Source organism: Monodelphis domestica, chromosome 1, assembly GCF_027887165.1.
Source record: "Monodelphis domestica isolate mMonDom1 chromosome 1, mMonDom1.pri, whole genome shotgun sequence".
In the NCBI taxonomy this organism is placed as follows: domain Eukaryota; kingdom Metazoa; phylum Chordata; class Mammalia; order Didelphimorphia; family Didelphidae; genus Monodelphis; species Monodelphis domestica.
The window spans coordinates 508,838,570-508,862,571 of NC_077227.1; the positions used below are offsets into that span (position 1 = coordinate 508,838,570).

Sequence of the window (24,002 nt, forward strand, 5' to 3'; positions counted from 1 at the left end):
ACTACAGCTGAGTTCTTCCAACATTCCCCTCCAAATAAATTAAAATACAATGCTTCAAAGTGAAGTCTGGAGTGGCAGAGGCAACAAAAGGGTTATTTTTTCAACCCAAGACTATTTAGATCAGGAGGAAAGGTCTGAACTTCTGAGATGGGAGCTCACCCAGAGCCCATGTGAGAGTAATACCAGCTATTGGACTTGGGCATCGTGACAGCAGGAAAAGCAGCTTTGGGAGCTCATAAACCAGAGACAGTAAGGTGATCAGACATAGTCAGAAAGAAATTACAGGGACTCCTATATTAGCAGTAGGTAGAGGATTGGCTGCTGTTTAACAACTTCAGTGCTTATACTCACCTCACAGCTCCAGGGCAAAGGAGCACTTTTTGTCACAAGGGAAGCAATAGCATTTGCGATCACAAGGGATCAGATGTCCTTTAGTGATCACACCTTTCCCCAGATCATAGCACCTTGGAATTACTAAAATCTTCCGAACCCTAAGACTAGCCTTGAAAATAATAGCACCCCTCCTATACTCCACTCTCCAAGAGTGGGCTTTCAACCACTCTCCCATACATTTCCATTTCCTTTTTCTTCAGTGCTTGACATTGGTCATAAAGTTTAACATAATCAAAGGCAAGAAATATGCTTGAAAAATGAGCAAACAACAAAAAAAGAAACTTGATTCTAAAAAGCTGTCATGGTAACAGGGAAGAACAAGACACAAATCAAAAGGAGATAGCAATGTCAAAACAGATATAAACAAAGCCTCAAAGCAAAATAGGTGAACTAGACACAGGCCCAACATTCTTTAAAGAGCTAAAAAATGATTTAAAAAATCAAATAAGATGGATAAAGGGAAAGTAGAAATGAGAGCAATACATGAAAATTATGAAAAGACAATAAAATCTTGGTAAAAGTGTTACAAGGGAATCACTTTAAAAGACTGATATATATTAATTTAAGGTCGCCAAGGAATCAGCTATGTAATTCCTAAATGAAAAACTCAAGTCAGCCGTCAGCCTTTTTTGGAGTTTAATTACAATAGGAGCAAGAAAGGAATTAGAGATATATATAGAGAGAGAAAGGGGAGAGAAGGGAATAGGGCTTAAATACCCCTTCTGTTTAGGCTGGGCCAAAAGGCCCAAGCCCTTAGATAGCTGGAGCAAAGAAAAGAGATCAGTCCCTATTACTCACGTGTCCAAAATGGAGAAACAGTCTCAGAGGCCCCCACCTTCAGCTTCCTTCAGAGCAAGCTTCCTCAGAGCCCAGGAACCACACCGCTCAAAAACTCAACCCCTCTCCCTCGAGTCTCCAGACCCTCCTATCTTTAAGGAAACCATCCAAGTTGCCTCCCCTCAGTCCTCACATCTACCAATCACTCTTCATCAATTTCCCTGTCAATGGAGGCTCTTGCTTAACCCAGGACCGCCCAGAGGTTTCTGGCTTTTGCACATGTCTGTTGAAGGTCATATTTTTCAAATGATTAAATCTTTACTCCTTTGTTACAGCCCTTTCTAAATCCTGTTAACTTGAGTATGGTAGAGATTGGAATAATTAAATTTTGATCTAGGCTGCAGCCCTTACTCAATCCTATTAGGACTGAATAGGGTGGAGTATCTCCATTGTATCAATTCTAAAATCAATCAAGACTCAAAGAAATTCCTGTTCTATGCTTAAGCATAGGTCAAAGTCCTTTCCATTGTTCAGCAAAGGGTTTCTGTCCTAAAGTAATCTTAAGAAGGGAAGAGAAGGAACCTCCCATGCCAATGGAGTTCCCATTCCAATAGACTATCAGTAAGAAATTTTCCAAGTATGAAATATCCCAATGGTGAAATTTTCAACAATTATAAGTCTAAGGAAATTTGAGGTTTACAAAAGGCAAAAAAAATATTGAAGAAAATTACACTTTGAAAAAGAATTGGCCATACGGTAAAAGGAGGTACAAAACCTCACTGATAAAAATTCATAAAAAAGCTGGCCAACATGGGGAGTACAAAAACTCACTGAAGGAAATAATTTGTTAAAAATTAAGAATTGGGCAAGTGAAAGCTAGTGACTCCATGAGGCATTAAGAAACAATAAAACAAAATTAAAAGAATGGAAAAATAGAAGAAAATATGAAATATTTCATCAGAAAAACAACTGACCTGGAAAATAGATTGAGGAGAAGTAATTTGAGAATCACTGTACTGAGGTTGGTAACCGAAAGTGATTTTTTTTTAAAAGGGAGAAGGACTTTATCTGTATGAAAATGTTGATAGTTTGGTTTTTTGTGTGTGGGGACAAAGAGTTGGAAATTGAGGAGATGCCCATCATTTGTGGAATGGCTAAAGAAGTTGTGGTACATGATTGTGATGGAATACTATTGTGCTATATAATAAATTATGAGTAGGATGCTCTCAGAAAAATCTGGAAAGACATGAATTGATGCAAAGTGAAGTAGAACCAGGAGAACATTGTATATGGTAACAGTAATATTTTATGATGATCAACTGTGAATGACTTAGCTATTCTCAACTATACAAAAAACCAAGATAATTCCAAAGAACTTATGATGAAAAATTTTATCCACTTCCAGAAAAAAACTGATTGAGTCTGAGTACAGATTGAAGCATACCATTTTTAACTTTATTTTTTCCTGTTTTTTTTTGTCATTTTTTTACAATGACTAATACTGAAATATATTTTGTATGACCTCAAATATATAACCTATATGAAATTATTTGCCTTTTTTAAAAAGTCCTTACTTTTTAGTATCAGTTCTAACTCAGAAGAATGGCAATTGAGGTCACACAACTAGGAAGTGTCTGAAGTCAGATTTAATACCAGTGAATAAACACTGCACTACCTAGCTGCTCCTAATTACTTGCCTTCTCAATGGGGGGGGGGGGGGGAGGGAGGGAAGGGAGAAAATTTAAGGGAAAAAAATCAAAAATTTTAAAAACTATGTTAAAAATTGCTTTTGCATGTAATTGAAAAAATTTTTTAATTATTGGATACCTGAAAGCTATGATCAGAAATCATAGAAATTATATTTCAAAAAATTATAAAGAAAAACTGCCTTAATATCCTAGAACTAGAGGGTAAAATAGAAATGGAAAGAATCTGCCAATCACTTCCAGAGAGAGATCCCAAAATGAAAACTTCTAGGAATGTAAAGAAATCATTCAACTATCAAGGAACCACAGATGAGATCTCACAAGTAACATTATTAGAATGAAGGGCTTAGAATATGGTATTCTGGAAGACAAATGAGCTAGGATAAGAACCAAAAATAATTTACTCAATAAAACTCAGTATAATTCTTCAGAGAAAAAGAAATGGATATTCAATGAAATGGATGACTTTCAAGCATTCCTGGTGAAAATAACAGAGATGCATTGAAAATTCAACTTTCAAATACAAGGTGAAAGAGAAATATTTAAAAAAAATAAGCATGGAAGAGAAATCATAAGGGCCTCAATAGGGTTAAACTGTTTATATTCCTATATGGGAAGATAATAGATGTAACTGAAGAATTTCATTATTATTATTAGGGCAGTTAGAAGGTCTCTACATAGACCGAAGACACTGGAGTCATTTGATTATGTTGGAATGAGCTTTTAAACAATGGATGAATGAGAAAGAGGGATGCATTGGGAGAAGGAGGGAGGGAGAAGAATGAGAATAATTAACACATAAAAAAGAGATGCATAAGGAAAAGCTCTTACAATGGAGGGGGAACCTCACCTTAAAATTAGTTGCAAGGAGAAAGAATATGTACATACACATCTTCAGATGGGTATAGAAATCTATCTTAACTAACTAGTTGGAGAAGAGGATAAAAGAGAGGGGAATACAAGGGAGACAATGGTTAGAAGCAAAACACTATGAGGAGGAAGAAGGTAAAAAGAGAGAGGAAGGTAAACAGAAGAAAATAAGATAGAAATGCACAGTAAATAATCAGAACTCTGAATGTGTATGGGATGAGCTCATGTCTAAAACAGAAGCAGATAACAGAATGGGAGTAGAAAAGTCAGAATTTAACAATTTGGTGTTTTGTTTGTGTTTTTAAAAACCCTTACTTTCTCTCTGGATGGCTCAGTGGATTGAGAGCCACCCCATTGCCTAGCCCTTACCACTCTTCTGCCTTAGAACCAATATACAGTTATTTTAAAAAAAGAGAGAAAACTGATATTAAGTATCTATTCCAAAGCAGAATAGTAAGACCTAGGCAATTGGTGTTACGTGTCTTGCCCAGGATCACACAGCTAGAAAGTGTCTGAGATTTGAACCCAGAATCTCCCATTTCTAGGCCTATCTCACCCTATACCCTATACTCACCTAGCTGCCCCAAGACCTCTTGTAGAAGATACCACATGTTCTGAACCTTGGGGGGAGAGGGGAGGGAACAGGAATTCCAAGAGCTGGGGCAGCATTTGAGGCATGAGAGACAGCCTGTACAAAGTAGTTTTAGCCCAAATTACCCTATATGACTGAATCCTGGAATGAATGGAAGATAGAAGGTATAAAAAAAGACTAGAAAAATAGGAAGGACTTAGCAATTTGGGTTAAGCGATTTACCCAGGGTCACACATCTAGGAAGTCTCTGAGGCCAGATTTGAACCCAAGAACCTCCTACCCTGGCTCTACTAAGCCATCTAACTGACCCCAAAACTTTGTTGTTTATAAGAAACATTTAAAATAGAAATATGCACAGAGATTTAAAATAAGGGTCTAGAGCAGAATTTATACTTTAGCCGAAGTAAGAGAGGTAGGGGTAACATTAATTAAAAGATTAAATTGGGAAAACTACATCTTGCTAAAAGGTACTATAGACAATGAAGTAACATCAATACTAAACATATGCCTAGCATAGCATCCACATTCTTAAAAAGATAAATGAGTTTCAAGAGGAAGTTGACAATAAAACTTTACTAGTGGGGGACCTGAACTTTCCCCCTCTAAGAACTAGATAAATCTAACCATAAAATAAACAAGAAAGAAGTTAAGGAGATGAATAGAATTTTAGAAACGTTAGGTATGATAGACCTTTGGATAAAATTGAATGGGGACAGAAAGGTATTTGCTTTTTTTCTCAGCTTTATGTGGCACCTTCATGAAAATTAACCATAGATAAAGGCATAAAAAATTCACAAACAAATGCAGAAAAGCAGAAGTAGTAAATGTACCCCTTAAAGATCATAATGTAATAAAAATTACATTCAATAAAAGAATGTAGAAGCATAGATTAAAAATAAATAGGAATCAGTAGAATAGACTTGGGGTAAATGACCTCAGTAAGACAGTCTTTGACAAACCCAAAGACCCCAGCTTTTGGGACAAAAACCCAGTATTTGATAAAAACTGTTGGGAAAATTGGAAGACAGTGTGGGAGAGATTAGGTTTGGATCAACACCTCACACCCTACACCAAGATAAACTCAGAATGGGCGAATGACTTGAATATAAAGAAGGAAACTATAAGTAAATTAGGTGAACACAGAATAGTATACATGTCAGACCTTTGGGAAGGGAAAGATTTTAAAACCAAGCAAGACTCAGAAAGAGTCACAAAATGCAAAATAATTTTGACTACATCAAATTAAAAAGTTTTTGTACAAACAAAACCAATGTAACTAAAATTAGAAGGAAAGCAACAAATTGGGAAACAATCTTCATAACAAAAACCTCTGACAAAGGTCTAATTACTCAAATCTATAAAGAGCTAAACCAGTTGTACAAAAGTCAAGCCATTCTCCAATTGAAAAATGGGCAAGGGACATGAATAGGCAATTTTCAGTTAAAGAAATCAAGACTATTAATAAGCACATGAAAAAGTGTTCAAGATCTCTTATAATCAGAGAGATGCAAATCAAAACAACTTTGAGGTATCACCTCACACCTAGCAGATTGTTCAACATGACAGCAAAGGAAAGTAATGAATGCTGGAGGGGATGTGGCAAAGTAGGGACATTAATTCATTGCTGGTGGAGTTGTGAATTGATCCAACCATTCTGGAGGGCAATTTGGAACTATGCCCAAAGGGCGATGAAAGGCTTTCTGCCCTTTGATCCAGCCATAGCACTGCTGGGTTTGTACCCCAAAGAGATAATAAGGAAAAAGACCTGTACAACAATATTCATAGCTGTGCTCTTTGTGGTGGCCAAAAATTGGAAGATGAGGGGATGCCCTTCAGTTGGAGAATGGCTGAACAAATTGTGGTATATGTTGGTGATGGAATACTATTGTGCTAAAAGGAATAATAAAGTGGAGGAATTCAATGGAGACTGGAACAACCTCTAGGAAGTGATGCAGAGTGAGAGGAGCAGAACCAGGAGAACATTGTACACGGAGACTGACACATTGTGGTACAAGAGAACATAATGGACTTCTCCATTAATGGCTTTACAATGTCCCTGAACAACCTGCAGCGATCTACGAGAGAAAAAAAAAAACTATCCTCAAGCAGAGGACAAACTGAGGGAGTAAAAACACTGAGGAAAAGCAACTGCTTGACTACAGAGGTTGAGGGGACATGATCGAGGAGAGACGCTAAATGAGCACCCTACTACAAATACCAACAACAAGGAAATGGGTTCAGAGCAAGTACACATGTGATACCCAGACGAATCATGCGTCGGCTAGGGAAGGGGTGGGGGTGGGGAGGAAAAGAAAATGATCTGTTTCCAATGAACAATGTATGAAAACGACCAAATAAAATAATGTTTTAAAAACTAAAATAAACGAACAAATAAATGAATAAATGAATGAATGAATGAAAAAATAGGAGAGGGGGCAGCTTGGTGGCTCAGTGAATAGAGAGTCAAGCCTGGAGTCCCAGGTCCAAATCTGGCCTTGGACACTTCCTAGTTGTATGACCATGGGCAAATCATTTAACCCCCATTTCCTACCCCTTACTGCTTAAAACCAATAATAGTATTTATTCTAAGATGGAAGGTGGGAGTTTTTAAAAAAATTAATTGTCAATGAAGTAATCTTAAGGAATGAGTAAGAACAAGAACAAATAATAAAAACGATCATAATTTCATTAAAGTCAACAAATGAGACTACATACCAAAATTTTGGGGATATAGCCAAATCAATACTTAGAGGAAAATTATATGCCAATAAAACGGACAATCTAAATGAAATAGATGAATATTTATAAACATATGAATTGTCCAGAATATTTAAATAACTCTATCTTAGAAAAAAGAAATTGACCAAGCCATAAAGTAACTCTCAAAATCCTCAGCACCAGATGAATTGCAAAACTAATTCTACCAAACATTTTAGGAACAATTAGTCTGAATAACATTTAAACTATTTGAAAAAATGGGTTAAGGAGTCCTACTAAATTCCTTTTACAACACAAATATGGTACTGATACCGAAATAAGGAAGAAGAGAAACAGAAAGAAAACTATAGACCATTTTTCTTAATAAAATTCCATTCAAAAATTTTAAATAAAATACTAGCAAGGAGATTGCAACAATATGGCACAAAAATTTTACACCATGAGTTGGTGGGATTTATACCAGGAATGCAGGACTGGTTCAATATTAGGAAAACAATAAGCATGATTGACTATATCATTAACAAAAAGAATAAAGATCATATAATTACCTCAGTGGATATGTATGTCTGATACCACATTTGAAGTTAGGACTCCTTGTCTCCATGCCTGGCTTTCCACTGAGCAATCTAGCTGCTCCTCAAGCATAATTTTTAAACTTTTTTTTCTCTTTTATTTATTTGCTTGCATGTAATATGTAAATACATTTTGATGCCATATTGCTTGCCTTCTCAATGGATAGGGGAAGAGGTAGGAGGGAATTAGTATTCAAATTTTTTAAAAATGCTAAAAACAAATTTAAAACAAACCAGATAGATAAATTTATATTGAATGAATAAGACTTCCGCAAAATAACCTGGTGACAAACCTTCTGACTCTCAGGTGATTCTGCTTTACACTACCCATACCAATCTCATAAAAGTGGTTAATTATGTACCCCGATAAATATCATTCAAATTAGAATAGAGTAAACATTTAAAAGGAGTACAGAGTGCTAACAGATGAGAAAGGGAACTTCCACTTTCCAGGTGGGAGTGCCAGAGAAAGCTTTATAGGTTAGCCAGAACTATTGAATGAGTTTTTGTTTGTTTGTTTTTAAAACAATAATACAAATAGAAAAGAAAAAAAATTATGTTCAAGTCCATTTCTTTTTTCTTTTTTTTTAAACTCATACCTTCCATCTTGGAATCAATACTGTGTATTGGTTCCAAGGCAGAAGAGTGGTAAGGGCTAGGCAGGGGGTCAAGAGACTTGCCCAGGATCACAAAGCTGGGAAGTGTCTGATCCAGATTTGAACCTAGAACCTCCCATGTCTAGGCCTGGCTCTCAATCCACCAAGCCACCCAGCTCCCCCTTCAAGTCCATTTCTGCTATTGCTTTATTAATTTGTGTTTTTTTCTTCTGTTTCCTATTTAGGATACGATGGCAAAACGGAATACAGTAATAGGAACACCATTCTGGATGGCTCCAGAAGTCATCCAGGAAATTGGATATAACTGTGTGGCAGACATCTGGTCATTGGGAATCACTGCTATTGAAATGGCAGAAGGAAAACCCCCATATGCTGATATCCATCCCATGAGGGTGAGGATATTGAGGGAAAACTAATGAGATAGTTGCTAGTTGGTTCATAGTTTCATAGAGTGTTATATGTGGAGGGGACCCTAAAGCCAGATTCTCAAAACTATAAGTAAGCTTAAGAGAACATTTAATTTTTTTCCTTCATTTTACAGATACAGAGACTGAGATCTGGAGTAAATCATCCAAGTCACCTAATAAGTGACTAGAGGTGATCATTAGAGCCAAAGTGAAGTTGATGGAAAGGCAGGAGGGGGCCATGCCTTTGATTCTGAACTAGCACAGATGCCTAACTGGTTTCTGTGGAAAAGTCAGCTTTGATCCTTTAGATCTATTTAGATTTATCTTTTATACATTGTACCTTACTGTTAATTATTAAGCACACCAAAAGAGTAATTGATGTTAGTCAGTTTCCCTTTGGGCAGTATTTCTTTCTTTCTGGAGTATCTATGTCTTAAGTGTAGAGTTTTTCATAATTTGGTGTTTTGCACATGAGACATGAGAGGAGAAAGAAAGGAGAAGTGGTTTGTAATTACATGTGGAAATTTGATTCAAGACTAAATAATTTTTTTCACTTCTGGTGAAAGTTTTATTTTAGAAAAGTTGTAACTTTTCCTTTACTGGAAACTCATAGGATAACATTAATGTTTTTAATTTTAACTACAGTGTATAGCACCACTACTTCCAGCTGTGCTGTGTTGTAGTTAGTTCATGTATTTCAGATTGGTTTAAAAATGTTCAGCTGAATTCATTAATTCTTTCTGGGGCATGTGCTATCGAAGCCAACTTGAAATGTAACCAGCCCTTTACATTTTTGGTGTATGCCAACAGTTGTAGAATAATAAAATTCTGGAAGTGGAAGAGACCTTAGAGGCCATTTACACCAATCTTCATTTGATAAATGGAGAAACTCAAATTGGAAAGAGAAATGACTTGCCTAAAGCCACCAGTGAAGTTAGTAGTGCACTTGAGTGCTTTTCCATTCTTTCTCCCCTTCCCAGTCCCTCCCCCCCAACTTTTGGGCACTATCAGTTGTATCAGTCACTGGGGCAGGGTGAGAAGGTGCTCTGGGAATCCTCTGGGTATAGATAACCTTTGGAACTAGCTTCTGACTTTCAGAGGTCACCAGTAGTGACTACTAGGAGTCAGCCCACCTGAAATAAGCTACAAATAATGCTGACTGGGATAATAGAAGTTTCAGAAAGACATGCATATGGAAAAATCAGGAAATGACTCCCAATCTCATTGCTTTGAAATAGTTAGACTTGTATCAGTATCTAATGGGGCACATTAGTGGAAAGAATGAAATATTTTTTTCATTTATTCACTTTGATTTTATTGCCTGCTAGGTATAAAACCAAACCTCCCAAATAAATTAAAATTATCTGCATCCAACTCCTACAGTTCTTTCTCTGGAAGTGGTTAGCATTCTTTGTCATAAGTCCCTCAGAATCATTCTAGATCATTGTATCACTGAGAGTAGCTCAGTTGAGCATTGTGCCATATTGCTGTTCCTATGTACAATGTTCTTCCAGTTCTGCTATTTCATTTAACATCAGTTCACATAGGTCTTTCCAGGTTTTTCTCAAATCATCCTGCTCATCATTTCCTATAGCACAACACAGTATTCCATCACCATCATATACAGTTTGTTCAGCCATTCCCCAATTGAGGGACATCCCTTCCGTTTCCATTTCTTTGCCACTACAAAGCAGGCTCCGGTAAACCCACTAAGACTTATAATGAGGGATCACGTTTTTGTTTTTGAAAAACTTTGTTTCAGGCCATCTTCATGATTCCTACAAATCCCCCTCCCACTTTTCGAAAGCCAGAACTCTGGTCTGACAGCTTTGCTGATTTTGTGAAGCAGTGTCTGGTGAAGAGTCCTGAGCACCGGGCCACAGCTACTCAGCTTCTTCAGGTATGGAACTCACCTTGCAAGGATCCCTGGTGACAGATCAGAGCTTGTGCTGCTTATTTATCATAGTGGGGCAGTAGAGATACTTTAGGGTTGAGGTGGTTAGGTAAAGTCTTAAGTGATATTTTAAGAAGTTTAGAGTGTGTTGACTATGGAAGAAGGGAGCCATATAATTTTTTTTAAATTTTTACCTTCATCTTAAAATCAATACTGTGTATTGGCTCCAAGGCAGAAGAGTGATAAAGGCTAGACAGTGGGAGTTAAGTGACTTACCCAAGGGTACCCTTACCCTATTGACACCAATAGGAAGTTTCTGATGTCAGATTTGAACCCAGGACTTCCTGTCTGTAGGCCTGGCTTTCTATCCACTGAGCATCTCACTCCCCCTCGCCATTGTACCACCCCCCAATTCCCCAGTTAACTTTTTTAAGAGTAGCTCTTACTAGCCAAGTGACTGGTGGGCAAGCTGCCAACTCTCAAAGGCTTAAGAGGATGATAATTTGTTCACAAAGAACTTTCCTTATGACATTATGTGGATTATTATCCCCATTTTACAGATGAGGAAGCTGAGTCTCAGAGAGGATGGAATTTGTCCAAGATCACTGAGTAAGATAATAATAGCAGAGCTGGGATTTGTACCCTGCCATTTTCCCACAGACCACCCCAACTCATTGGTTATTTTGTGCTTATTTATGTGGAACATGTGACAGTTAATTGTAGACTCATAAGTGATGTTGATTTTATTTGTCTTTAGTCTATATCATACAAGTTGGAAAGTAAGTGAGCTGGAATAGAAATCATTTAATTCCTTAATGTTCCATACTTCATTATACAGTTTAACAAAATATCTCTTGCCTGAAAAAAGGTGAATTGTTAACTTGTCTGTATCCTTGTAACTCTTCAACTTATAGAAAGTTAGAAGTAAAAGGGACCTGTCAGTCACTGAAAGCAAGTCCCTTATTTTCTGGATGGGGAGACAGACCCAGAAAGAGGAAGTGACATACTAAGCGTCATAGGCCAGCTTGGAGCAGAGCCTGTACTGAAACCCAAATCTCCTGACTCCTAGTTAACTTACTTAAAGAAATATTTATTAAATGTGCTTTGTGCAGGGAAGTGTGCTGGTCACTGGGTATCCAAAGGTAGGAACTTAGAGTCTAATTGCACATGTATAGTGAATTTTTCTTTATTACCATTTGTTCTTCTTGTACAGTTGTTTTGTAAAATGTAGCTACTTTTATTTCAAGGATTGTTTATCCGTCTTATTACCATTCATGTGTTAAGTATTTTATTGTGCAGGGGGAGGCTAGGTGGCTCAGTGAAAAGAGAGCCAGACCCTAGAGATGAAAGGTCCTGGATTCAGATTTGGCCTTGGACACTTCCTAATTGTGTGACCCTGGGCAAATTACTTAACACTTATTGCCAACCCTTATTGCTCTTCTGCCTTTGAACCAGTACTTAGTATTGCTTCTGAGACAGAAGGAAAATGTTTAAAAAAAAATTATGTGCCTTCACTGCTACTCTTAGTTCTAAGAAGTCACACTTACCTAGTACTTAATAGTTTACAGATCACTTGCCTCACAATAATGCTGTGATTCCCATTTTACAGATGAAGACACTGTTTGTTTACAGAGGTTCGAGCGACTTGCCATAATTTCACATCTGCTAATCTTATGAGCCCAGGGTTGAATCTCTCTTTTCAGGGTCTGGTGTTGCTAATATGTGCCAGTCTGGGCAAAGTGAGGGCAATTCATAGTAACATAGGAAATGAGCATGAGCCAGCAGACTAGGTTGTCTTTTTGAGGAGACAAGAATATTAAGAACTCCTATTATGTGGGATTTCTGAGTTTACAAAGTACCGTCTTCACAACAGCCTTCTGATGGATGTTGTGCTGTTATGCTCTACAATTTATATTTGAGGAAACTGAGGTTCAGAGAAAGGAAATAACTTGAGACAAAGTCCCCCAAGCAATGTTAGGGGCAGAGCTGAAACTGAAACTGTGAGCTTGGTCTCCTGACTCCAAGGCTAAGGTTTCTGCCAAGATATACAAAGCAGTGTGTTAATCATGCAAAATGGTAATATACACTTTTCTCTATCCCAATATAGTATGTCATTAAGATTGGTTAGTGGCATAGAAGTTTAGGGCAGGGGGAGCTCATTGGCACCTGGAGCCTTTTCCTGAAGGTTAGATTTAACCTGAACTTTGAAGGATAGCTTGGATGGGGGCAGGAGGAATGGGTGTGAGGGGGCTTGACATTCAGGCAAAGAAGCTGTTGAGCCAAGGTAGATGCTCCTCTCTCTAGGGCTGCCCAGTGAGCAGAGCTCAGTGTCCTCTACAGCATGATATTTATGGTGTGCTTCTCCATTGGTTTATGATTTTGTTTTGTTTTGTTTTTCAAGCATCCATTTGTTAAGAGTGCAAAAGGAGTGTCTATTCTACGTGACTTGATTAATGAAGCCATGGATGTGAAACTAAAACGCCAAGAAGCACAGCAACGAGAGCTGGATCAGGATGATGATGACAACTCTGTGAGTGGCAGAAGGCCCCAGACCTCCAGGCTCTATAGTTAGGCTCTCTAAGATTTGACTTTAGAATGGAGAGGGACTTTTGACAGATGGCTTCTCTTTGGTCTGAGGCCGCAGTTTGGCTTCATTCCTTCCTCAGCCTATGCATCCTGAATTGTTACTGTGGAAAACCTTGGTCTCTTGGTCTCCTGAGGTGCTTCTGCTTTAGCTGTCTTGTCACAATGACAACTAGAAAGGGAACTTCAATTATAGAAGATAATTCAACCTTAGAGAGCATCTAGTCCAGTGGTTCTTTTAAGACTCCAGATCCTTTATCCTTTCAAAAATTATGAAGGATCTCCAGATTGCTTTTATTTATATGAATTAAAACTATCAGTATTTACTGAATTAGAAATGAAAATAGGTAAAATTTTAAAGTACTTAAGCCCACTATATATGAACATAAATAACATTTTTTGGTGAAAAATAACTTCTGACAAAAAATTTTTCATAAGAGTGGTATTGTTTTATATATCTTTGCATATCTCATTATTGTCTGGCTTAATATAAGACTGCTGGATCCTCATATCTGCTACTGCATACTATCAGTTTTACTATGTTGCTCTGATTGAAGTAGGTGAAGAAAATCTGACCACATCCAAATGCAGTTGGGGGAAAAAAAGGAGTATTTTAATAGGTAAATAAAGTCTTAGTATTCTCTCAGATTCCCTAATAGGATCTTGGAAGCCCCCAGGGATTCTTGGAGCACACTTGGAGAACCTACCTACCTTGTTCAACTCCTTCATTTAGGAGAGGAGGAAACTGAGGTCCAGAGAAGTGAAGTGATTTTTCCCAGGGTTGATAGTAGAGGACCTGACAGATCAGGTCTCCTGGTTCCCATTTCAGTGTTCTCTAGACTACTTTTATTTAGTGGAAAGAAGGAATGGTCCAGATCTGTGATTTCATCAGTGAGAACTTTCAGTGTGGAGCCTCTCCTTGCATGCAGACCAGCAACTTGTCTGCAGCTTAATTTTAGAGTAACCTAGGGCACAGGGTGGTGATGTGAACTCATGTCCTAACTTCAAGGACAATATCTACTATGGTGTACTACTTCTCTTTCTATTAGGCCATATTTAGAATTGCAGAAGAAAGACATACCTCAGAAATTGTGAGTGTTTGTTGATTTTTGAGAGTGTATCCTAGGCAATCTGGATGCCAACAGCTCAAAACTTCTGAGGTAAAACTGGAAATAAAGGTGAATTCCTCACACCAAAGGGCCCTGAATCTTCCCATACTAATCTTGGTATAGTGGAAAGAGCATTACATCTGGAGTCAAAGATCTGGGATTAGTTAGTTTGAAGTTATGGCTCCAACACTTCCTCTGTGCCCTTAACTAAGCAAAGTAACTTAAACCTCAGTTTCCTTATCTGTGCAATGAAAAGATTGAATTAGATGACATCTAATGTCCCTTCCACCTCTATATCTGTGATCCAATTGTCTTAAGTCCTGAGAGTCCTTCTGTGTTCTGGCATTTTTCTTAGTACCTGAATGAATGATGTCAGACCTCTCTTAACTAGCCACAACACTCATTTGGAAAACTGCTTTCTATGGCCCTCCTTCATACCCCCTTGAGGAGCCCCTTCCTTATGCCTTTCTCCTTGGGAAGAGCCTAAGGACTTCTACCTCTTCTAGCCCTCTTCCTTTATTGCTGGTTGGGAAGAATTTCAAAGACGGTCTAGTTCAATCCTTACTTAAACTGTAAATCTCTTCTATGACATTCCAACAACTTGTCATCCCATTCTGTACTGAAAGATTTCCCTTGACATTATCCCATTGGCTTTGTGACCTGGTGGTTGTTCCTAGTAAGAGGAATATTTAAAGAGCAGAAGATCATGTTTCTTGCCTTTCAGACAAGAATTACCTATATGACACTGGTAATAAGGTGAACAAGCCACCTAATTTCTTTGGACCTCAGTTTCCTTATCAGGTGTTCTCTGGCACTAATATTCTGTTTTCTAAAACCAGTGAAGGATTGTTGAGTTTAGAGTTGAAGGAGACTTGTTTCATCCCCAATCTCATTCCTCTGTGTTATTTTACAAATGAGGAAACTGAGGCTCAAATAATGACCTCTGTTAAAGTACCCTTTCAAGCCTTTGTCTGCTGCCCCCTTGTGGTTAAACAAATTTTTTAAGCTTTATATATATGTGTATATATTTAACCTATTTATTGTTTAGGAAATAATTACTTGGTATTTGTTTTTCCTTTACTTAATAATATTGATAATGATAATTATAGCAGCTAACATTTATGTAGCCTTTACTATGTGCAAGGCATTGCTAAGCACTTTATAATTCTCTCATTTGATCCTCACAACAGCCTTGAGAGGTAGGTCCTATTATCGTCATTTTTCAGTTGAGGAAACTGAAGCAAACAGAGATTAAGTGACTTACTCAAGGACACAGAGATAGTAAGTGTCTGTGGCTTAACCTCAAATCTATTTAAACTCAAGTCCTCCCTATTCTAGGCCTCTATCCACTGTACTATCTCACTGCCCTATATTAAGCATTATATACTCTGTATTCTGTAACTAGTGGAGAAATGTAAGATTTAGAACTGAAAGGGATCTGAGACATCATTTATTCCATCTCTAACCTCATTCTCTGATATTTTATAAATGAGAAAACTGAGACCCAAATAGACTAAGGGATTTAGCTAGATTTATTTACTTTTTAAAGTTCTCTTATAAGTCATCAGGATGTGGAGGTGACTGAGCTCTTGAAGGCTATCCATCCATTATGCATAAGCCTCAGTAGGTTCTACTAAGCTAAAAATGCTTCTTGTATAGACCCCAAGAATAATTATGACTGTCATGCAAGGTCCAAAAGACCCTTCACCATGTTGACTGTAGTTATGTTATGGCCATAAGAACTTCCAGAGCCACCAAGCCTTAGAAGGTTTGTAGCCTGTTTAAGTGGAATACTCATACTAACTAAATAACAGGTTCCTGAAAAATTATTATCAAATTTTAGAGTTGACAGTACCTTTAAGATCCTGCAGTCCAAAGCCTTCATTTTAGTGAAGACTCATAAGGCCCAGAGAGAGAAAAAAGACTCCTTTCTCTGAGGTGACATGTTGAGTTGGGATTAGAATCCTGGTTTTCTGCATCTCAGTCATACTCATTTTATTATACTATATCTGAATGAGATAAAAATGTCTGTACCACAAAGTTAAATGTCTTTTAACTGGCATCATTTTGCATTACTCTTCTTAGACAGTTTTGAGAGCTCAGTTATGATTGATTGTAATGTAAATCAGCTTTTTTCTGGGCATTGCCCTCTTGCAGGAGGAGGATGAAACTGACTCAGGTACAATGGTCCGTGCTGTTGGAGATGAGACTGGCACAGTACGAGCTGCCAGTACCCTAAGTGATGGAGCCAATACCATGATAGAACATGAGGATACTTTGCCATCACAGCTGGGCACAATGGTGATCAACACAGAAGAGGAGGAGGAGGAAGGGACTATGAAAAGTGAGTGGGTGATCGACAAACTAACTGTTAAAACCAGCTGTGTGAGTGCTTCAGCAAAGAGCTCTTCATCTAATATATTGCTGGTTGCTTGTCTTTCTTCTTTTTTGCACCTTGGAGGGTGAAAAAGGGTGATGAGATCCTTCATCATATATTAATTCATGGCTCCTTCCCATAGTCTCTCCTATCCTCTCTTAACGATATTGCTTTTACTTCCTTCTTTTTCATAAACTTAATGGAATGTTAGAAGTAGAATGAATATGAAAATAGTACAGCCAACCCCTTTGTTTTACAGATGAAGTACTTGAAATCCAGAGAGAGTAGGTGGTATGTCTGTGTTTGCACAGAAAGGGGCTTAACTGGGATTAAAATCCAAGTTCCCTGATTTGAAGTCTTTTTCTTTTTTTATTGCCATGCTATCTCTTACTAGTAGGGGTTCTTAACCTTTTTTTCTGTTGTCAACTTCTTTGGCATTCTGGAAAATAGTCCATAAACCCCTTCTCAGAATAACATTTTTAAGTGCACAAAATAAAATATATAGGCTTGTAAAGTAGTCCAATTGTCAAACCAGTTTTCACAGTATTGTTTTTTTAAGCTCATGGATCCCAGATTAAAACCTGCTGCACTAAGGTAATATTTGGATCATTGTACTTTCTTTGAAGAGTATAATGATCTGGGACCAGTAGAGGGAGCTCTTTAATAAATTTAGAGTTTTAAGTAACCTTTTTTATTATTGTAATTAAATGATGTAACATTGGTACTACTGTAGGAACATAGCCTTTATTTATCTTTATTTTATTTTATTTTATTTTATTTTGGAACATATTCTTTAAAACAAACAATTGTATTTTATAACTGTGACAATTCTAAGATAATACTTTTATCTTGTTCCAGGAGGACATTAGATAACTTCCATCAGGAAATCTAGCCAAGAATGTGAGAAAATCCTTAAACTTTTTTTTTTAAACCCTTACTTTCTGTGTTGATAACAACTCTAAGAGAGAAGGGCAAGGACTAGGCAAATGGGATTAAGTGACTTGCCCAGGGTTACACCATGAGGAAGTATCTGAGGTCAGGTTTGAATTAAGGACCCCCCCAGTTCTAGGCCTAGAACAATTCACTATGCTACCTAGCTGCCCCTTCCTAAAACTTTCTTAGTAGCAGTATATAAATATAGCTCATAGTTTCTTAGAGAATCACTTTACAATCTGCAGTTTTATAACTTTAATCAAATTGCCCCCAACCCTTAATTTACTTGATAATGAAATGTTTATTGAATTGGATGGAATGACTCAAACTTTCTTGTGTTGTATTTGTGGTGTTTGGAGGAATCATATAATGTCAGATCAGGAAGATGCCTTAGAACCGTTGTGATGAAGTTGTGGTATGCATGCCAGAGGGGACTGCTCCGTTCCCCCTCTCCACCATGCCTTAGGACAGTTTTCACATGCTCTGTCCCTCTGTTCAGCACCCCAGTAGGAGCATTTCCTCCTTCCACTGCCTGGGGTAATGCTGGGGGCTCACAGGCAGTATGAGGTTGCAGTTTGGGCATGCGATCTCAAAAAAGTTCACCAGCGCTGCCTTAGGCCATAGAACATAATCATAACTGGAAGGTACCAGACTCACTATAGAATCATAAAAAGAAAATCATTTTAAGCATACCCACACACGTTACTTTAAGGTGTCACCTTATAGCAACCTTGTGAGGTAGGTAGGTAGTATAAGTAATGTGACTCATTTTTATAGATGAGGAACCTGAAGTTCATAGAAGTTCAGTAATTTGCCCTAGGTTGCAGAGCTTATAAATACTAGACCCCAGATTCAGTACCAGAACTTTCACTACAGGACCATTCTCCTACATAGTGTGCCAAACTGCAAGAGATATTAAATATAATCTAGTTCCACTCCCTTGTTTTACATATTGGGGAAAATGAGGTCCAGAGGAGGAAGTGACAGATCAAATGCTGAAACTAGCATTTGAACCCCAGTCTTTTGACAATTCAGCCTTCTTTCTGTTGTACTATTAGTACTATTATTTTTCCTTGTCTCTTCTAAGGATTTTCAGACACTCAAGGGGAATTGAACTTCTCAAAGCTACTATGGTGTTTGTTATTTAATTTCACAGAGGAGACAGTGTGATTTATCCAAGGGCACAGACAGAAATAAAGCCAAGAATAGCTTCAATTATCCTATCTTGTGTCATTTTAACAACTGTCTTTGCTTTACCTAAACCAGTCATATATCCAGGGTTGGTAGCCTGTGGCCTGCCAGCTAAAATTGACAAACACTGATTGCCACCACTATATTCCCTTCCCTACCTCAGTTGAAAAATGCCTCCTAGAAAGACATTGACAGTCTCTTTTTATGAGAGTCTTGGCTCATATACTCCGCTATCTACCATTTTCCTAGGCTTTTTTGAATTAGTTTTAGTGAGATAAAATAAGTGGGTAATTTAACTCTTCTCTACCCCCTTCTCTCTTTGTAGGTATGTCTGTCTCTCCCCTCACCATCCTCCCTTCCCAGCTATGGATCATGGGGATTAGAGGATCTCTGTTCTAACCTGTAACTGATTAGTTGTTCCATCCCTAATAAGTGATATCAAGGATTAAGTAGCAACAAGTTTACTCTCTCCTGTAGCAGCCCATTCCACCATTGAAAAGGGACCTTTCTCTTTTACCATTTCTACAGCCATAGGTTCTTGATTATTCAGCTCCCTCAAAAGGTGCATCATTAAACTCTCTATTCATTGTTTCAGGGCCAAGTGTCATTGAAAACAGGTTACTACATTTCATATTCCCTTACTCCCCTCTCTCTTAGACTCACACATACTCATTTGTGTGATGGCCCTTGATACTTGCTAATGTACTACTTTGCCACTGATCTCTTGTCACTTTAAAGTTATATGCTTGCTTCAGTGGTCTTTTTCCATTGTGTCTTCATGACATAGAAATTACCCTAGTTTATTGAAGGCTAAGCCAAAAGGGGCAAACTGGAAAAGCTTTAAATAGTGGCCTGGTAGTATTCAGTGTATTTGCCCTCTAGAGACCAGACTAAGAAGAGGTTCTCATGAAATCATAGTTTTAGAGCTTGAAGGGACTTTAGAAGACATCAAATCCAGCGTCTTCATTTTACAAAGGAGAAAACTGAAGCTGAGAGACTTGCCTTGTGTTTCATGACTAACATGTTTGAGGCAAGATTTATCCAACTTCCCTGTCTATTGTGCCACCTCCAAACACATAAGTTAATTCTTTAGCCATGGCAAATTATGAAATATGGAGGAGTTTCAGTACATTTTGGTCAATTGAGTACTCATATCAGTGAAATCAGATCTTTCAAAGAATCAAAGTATGCAATTCCTCTAAACTGGAACTTCTCTAAGGACAGAAATTATAATTTATTTTTTTCTCTTTAGAATTATTGCTACATTAATCTATTTTAAAATGGTAATTTGGAACATAACAATGCGTCTAATTCAGGACAACTCAGAGGCATGTTTTAGGTATCAGTATTAATGCTTTAAGATAAAAAAAGTTAGGCATGTTTATAGTTTCACAGAAAGTACTGACTAATAAAAGACAGCTATTGTTGATGTGTAGTTTCATTGTATTGAAACCAAAGGCACAGATCCTGTTGAAATTTCTTTATTTCAACACTATTCATCAGATACTGAATTCTTTGCTGCATAGGACAGGAATTCTTGACCAATGGCCCATTTTTTTTCTTACTGCAGTTGTTTGAAGAGGGTTGTTGTAACACTACTTCCCTTGTGTGTTATCATATTTTCTCCAGCTCACAAAGAGGTTATAGCATTTGCAAGTAATTAGGACATAAAGTACTACTGGTATTTTAACACTTTCTTCACCACAATACCATTACTGTACTGTTTTTAATTTCTTTGATTCTCATGAAATCTTAGAACTGAAAGGAATGTCAGGCCATCTTGCCCAACCTCTACTGTTAGCAGGAATTCCCTTTACACTGATTCTGGCAAATCCAACCTTTGCTTGAATACTTCCAGTGATGAGAAATTTAGTTCTCAAGGAGATAGCTGATCCCATTACTGGGCTCTCAAATAGAGAATTCTTTCTTAGATTTAACTAATAACTGCCTCCCTCTACCATGTTTCAGTGAGTTCTAGTTCTACACCTTGGACCAACATAGTAAGTCTAAATCTATCTTCTGTGTGCTTCCTTTTCAAGAATGATATATTTATGGTATTAAAATTTTACAGCTGGAGATTTGTTAGAGATTATCTAATCACTCTCTCATTTTACAGGTGTGGAAACTTGGTCCCAGAGAGCTTGTGATCAACCAAGGTCACCTAGATACTAAAGTAGTAGAATGAAAATTCAAACTCAGGTCCTCTGATTTCCCAATCTAGCACTTTTTTCACTATTAAATGCTACTTCTCAAGGATTGTGGAAGGAAATTTTTTATAAGCTTTAAATTTGACATGAGTAATAATTTTTATTGTTAATATTTTTTCAAGACTGCAGTCATGTATGTTTCTTTCCTTTGAGTTATTTTTTGCCCAAAATAAATGGAACAGCAGTATGTTGTGGAGGAAAAAGTATTAGACTGTGAGTCAGAAAGCCTGGGTTTTAGTTATGGCTCTGACACATATTAATGGTGAACCTCAGTTTCTTCATCCGAAAATATTTGTATTACTCAGAATGCCTTAGGAGAAAAGTGCCTTATGTAAAGTGCTGGATAAATGCTAAGTTAGTATTCTTATCATTCGCAGTTCCTTGAAAGGATTTTCATGGCATGTTTTATACAATTATCAAAGTAGCACTTGCTACCATAATCTCTTTTTTTGCCCCCAAGGGGCATTAGTACCTTGAGTATTTTTTTGACGAGCACCACTTAAGTTATATTGTTGTGTAGTCAATTTGTTTGAGTTATCATTTTCCCAATATCTATTCCTATAGTTATTCCTAAAGTTGTGGTTTCCATTATCCTTATTATAGTTATTTCTATAATTATCACTTCTGTGGTTGTTATTAAACTGCATATTCCTTCTGAGTAAAGTTCTACACTCTACCATTCTGTGGCCCTTCTACTCACAGAACTGGCAGGTAATGGATCAATAATTAGATTCCTGGAGAGGGGCAAGTACCATTGGTTGAGTATCATGCCCACTTTCCATTTTAGCCATCTTATCTTTTAAACATCTCAATTCTTTCTTTATTTCCTCCATGAGATCATTATTTTCTTCTTCCTTTTCTTTGTTTCCCTTTGAAACATATAGAGCTGTTTTCCTCAACTCTTCAAGGTCCATCTCTGGCCATCTTGGGCAATGTGTTCTAAGATAATCTCTAATCACTTTGCATGAGTTATAACTTGTCTTATGCAATTTTCTTTATATAGGTCAAAATCCAAGTAGCTACCCCCAAACTCAATTATTCTGTCCATGAATCTAGAGGGTGTCTCTTCCTCATTTTGCTTAATTCTTTCAAATTCTATCCACTTATCTGTACTGTCTGCACATTCTCTCATTGCTGTTAAGATGGCCTCACTACAACAGTATAGTTGTAGATAATCCTTAGAGTTGTTATAGTCCCATTTGGGATTCTGAGATGGCCAGTGTGCTGCATTGCACCCCCAGGTTTTGTTGACATGAGCAATTATTTTATTTTTCTCATGTTCAGTTAAAAAAGCCTGTAGCAATTTTTCAATGTCCTTGTAAGATGGATTATACTGAAAAAATATGTCTGTCTTTTTTGTTACATGAAAGAGATATTGTTCATATGTGGGAATATTTAGTGTAAATTCATTTATTTTGGGGGGAGTAAACAGTATATTGTGCCTTAAAGTCATCACATCCCCGTTCTGTCCAATTTAAGGCACTTCTCTTAGAGGAAACAGGCCTCTAATTGAATTTGGTACCTGTGGGTCAGTTTGACTAAGATGAGTTTCTTTAGAAGGACGAGATTTCCTTTGGGCTGGAATTGGTTTTTGTGTAGGAAAAGGAACATGAGAAACTGGGATTTCAGGAGAAGGGTCTTGGGGATTAAATTCAGCCAAGATTTGCAGACCATGAGAGAACCAGTTTGTTAGCTGAGCTATAGGGAAGGTGTTTTCCATCTCTATTTTGTGGAAGGAAATTTCCTCATTTAGAGGTTCAGAAACGGATCTGTCAGATTCAGACCTGTTTTTGGTGGGGTGGATGTTTGCCAATTGATCCTGTAAGAAACATTTTAATTTATCCAATTGGGCTTGCATGTTCTCCTGCATTTTAGCCTCAAATTTTTTTCATATTTTTCTGTGTTTTATCTTTGTATTTTTGCATAATTTTTTGTATTTTAGCTTTGGAATTTTACGTGTTTTTCTGAATTTCAGCTTCAAATAATTTTTTCATGTTAGCATCTCTAAACAGTGCTGAGGAGTACAAAAATGAAATTACCTAATAATATACAAAATTGGAGGTATGCTGAATTCCTCAATGTCCCTAATTCTTCAACCACAATATAAATGTTGAAGAATGTAGTATTCATTTTTATATATATGTTTTGTAATTATTTTCCTAGCGGGCTTCACAAAACACATGGGGAGCAGGACAAGGCCAAAACTCTCTCCAGATCTCCCTCACTTTTAATTAAGAGTAATCTAGGCAGTATTGTCAGTGAAGGTTGCCTAAAAACAAAATAGCTGTGTTCAATTCAAATTAAGGAAAAATGAGAGAAATAAAAATGTTTTACACTCACCTGCTCTCACAGCTGTATTTCAAACTGTTTAAAGGCTGACTTGAGTAAGTAATAAAGAAAGAAAGGAAAGATATTTCACAGAAATTTGAGGGTCCTGGTCACAACCTTCATGGATTAGCCAGATTGTAAAGATAATCTTAGGGTTGTGACTTAAAATCTTGATTTAATTGGTCACCAAGGGAAATCTCAAATAAAATACCCAAGTCAGTCTGGAAATTTATGGTAATTTAATTAATATAGAAGGAAGGAATTTAAGGAGAAGGAGGGAAAAGGATATAGGATTTCTCCTGCCTGTCCTGTCCCAGGGGGAGTTTAAAATCCCTGCTTCTAGGTCTCTGAAGATTAGAGGCTTCTAAGAGGATAAATTTGGAAAGTAAAGGAGGAAAACTCAGCCAGAAACTCACCATCAAACTGGACAGTAGCTTGTAGCCACGCTAAGATGCTGAAAGTCCCAGCACACCTGCCACCAGCTAACTCTCTGCTGCCAGAAAGGTGCCCAAGAAAGGAAGTGAGCCAAATATATAGACCTTTCACTCTTGTGTCTCCTCCTCTAAATGCCCCTATCTTTTAGAGTTCTCATCTTCTTTGATTAGATTATATCTTTAGAATTACTTAACACTTCTTTGTTAAGTTCACCTTTTGTGAATTGCCTAACTTTTTTGTGACTAATTTGACCTTTATAGTTACTTAACACTTTTTTGTATTAAGATCTTAAA

The 24,002-nt window shown here is 37.2% G+C and overlaps 1 protein-coding gene across 3 annotated transcripts in view; it reads left to right on the forward strand.

The window, feature by feature from the left end:
• STK4 (serine/threonine kinase 4) overlaps window positions 1-24,002 on the forward strand; it is a 133,734-nt gene that overhangs the window by 18,917 nt on the left and 90,815 nt on the right. For all 3 annotated transcript variants that reach the window (XR_001625215.2, XM_001369900.3, XM_056813025.1), the window contains exons 6-9: window positions 8,470-8,637; window positions 10,415-10,552; window positions 12,948-13,076; window positions 16,396-16,582. Coding sequence is in view for 2 of the 3 variants with exons in the window: in XM_001369900.3 (XP_001369937.1) it covers window positions 8,470-8,637; window positions 10,415-10,552; window positions 12,948-13,076; window positions 16,396-16,582 (622 nt within the window). In the remaining variant the exon portion in view is untranslated. The remainder of the gene's footprint in view (window positions 1-8,469; window positions 8,638-10,414; window positions 10,553-12,947; window positions 13,077-16,395; window positions 16,583-24,002) is intronic.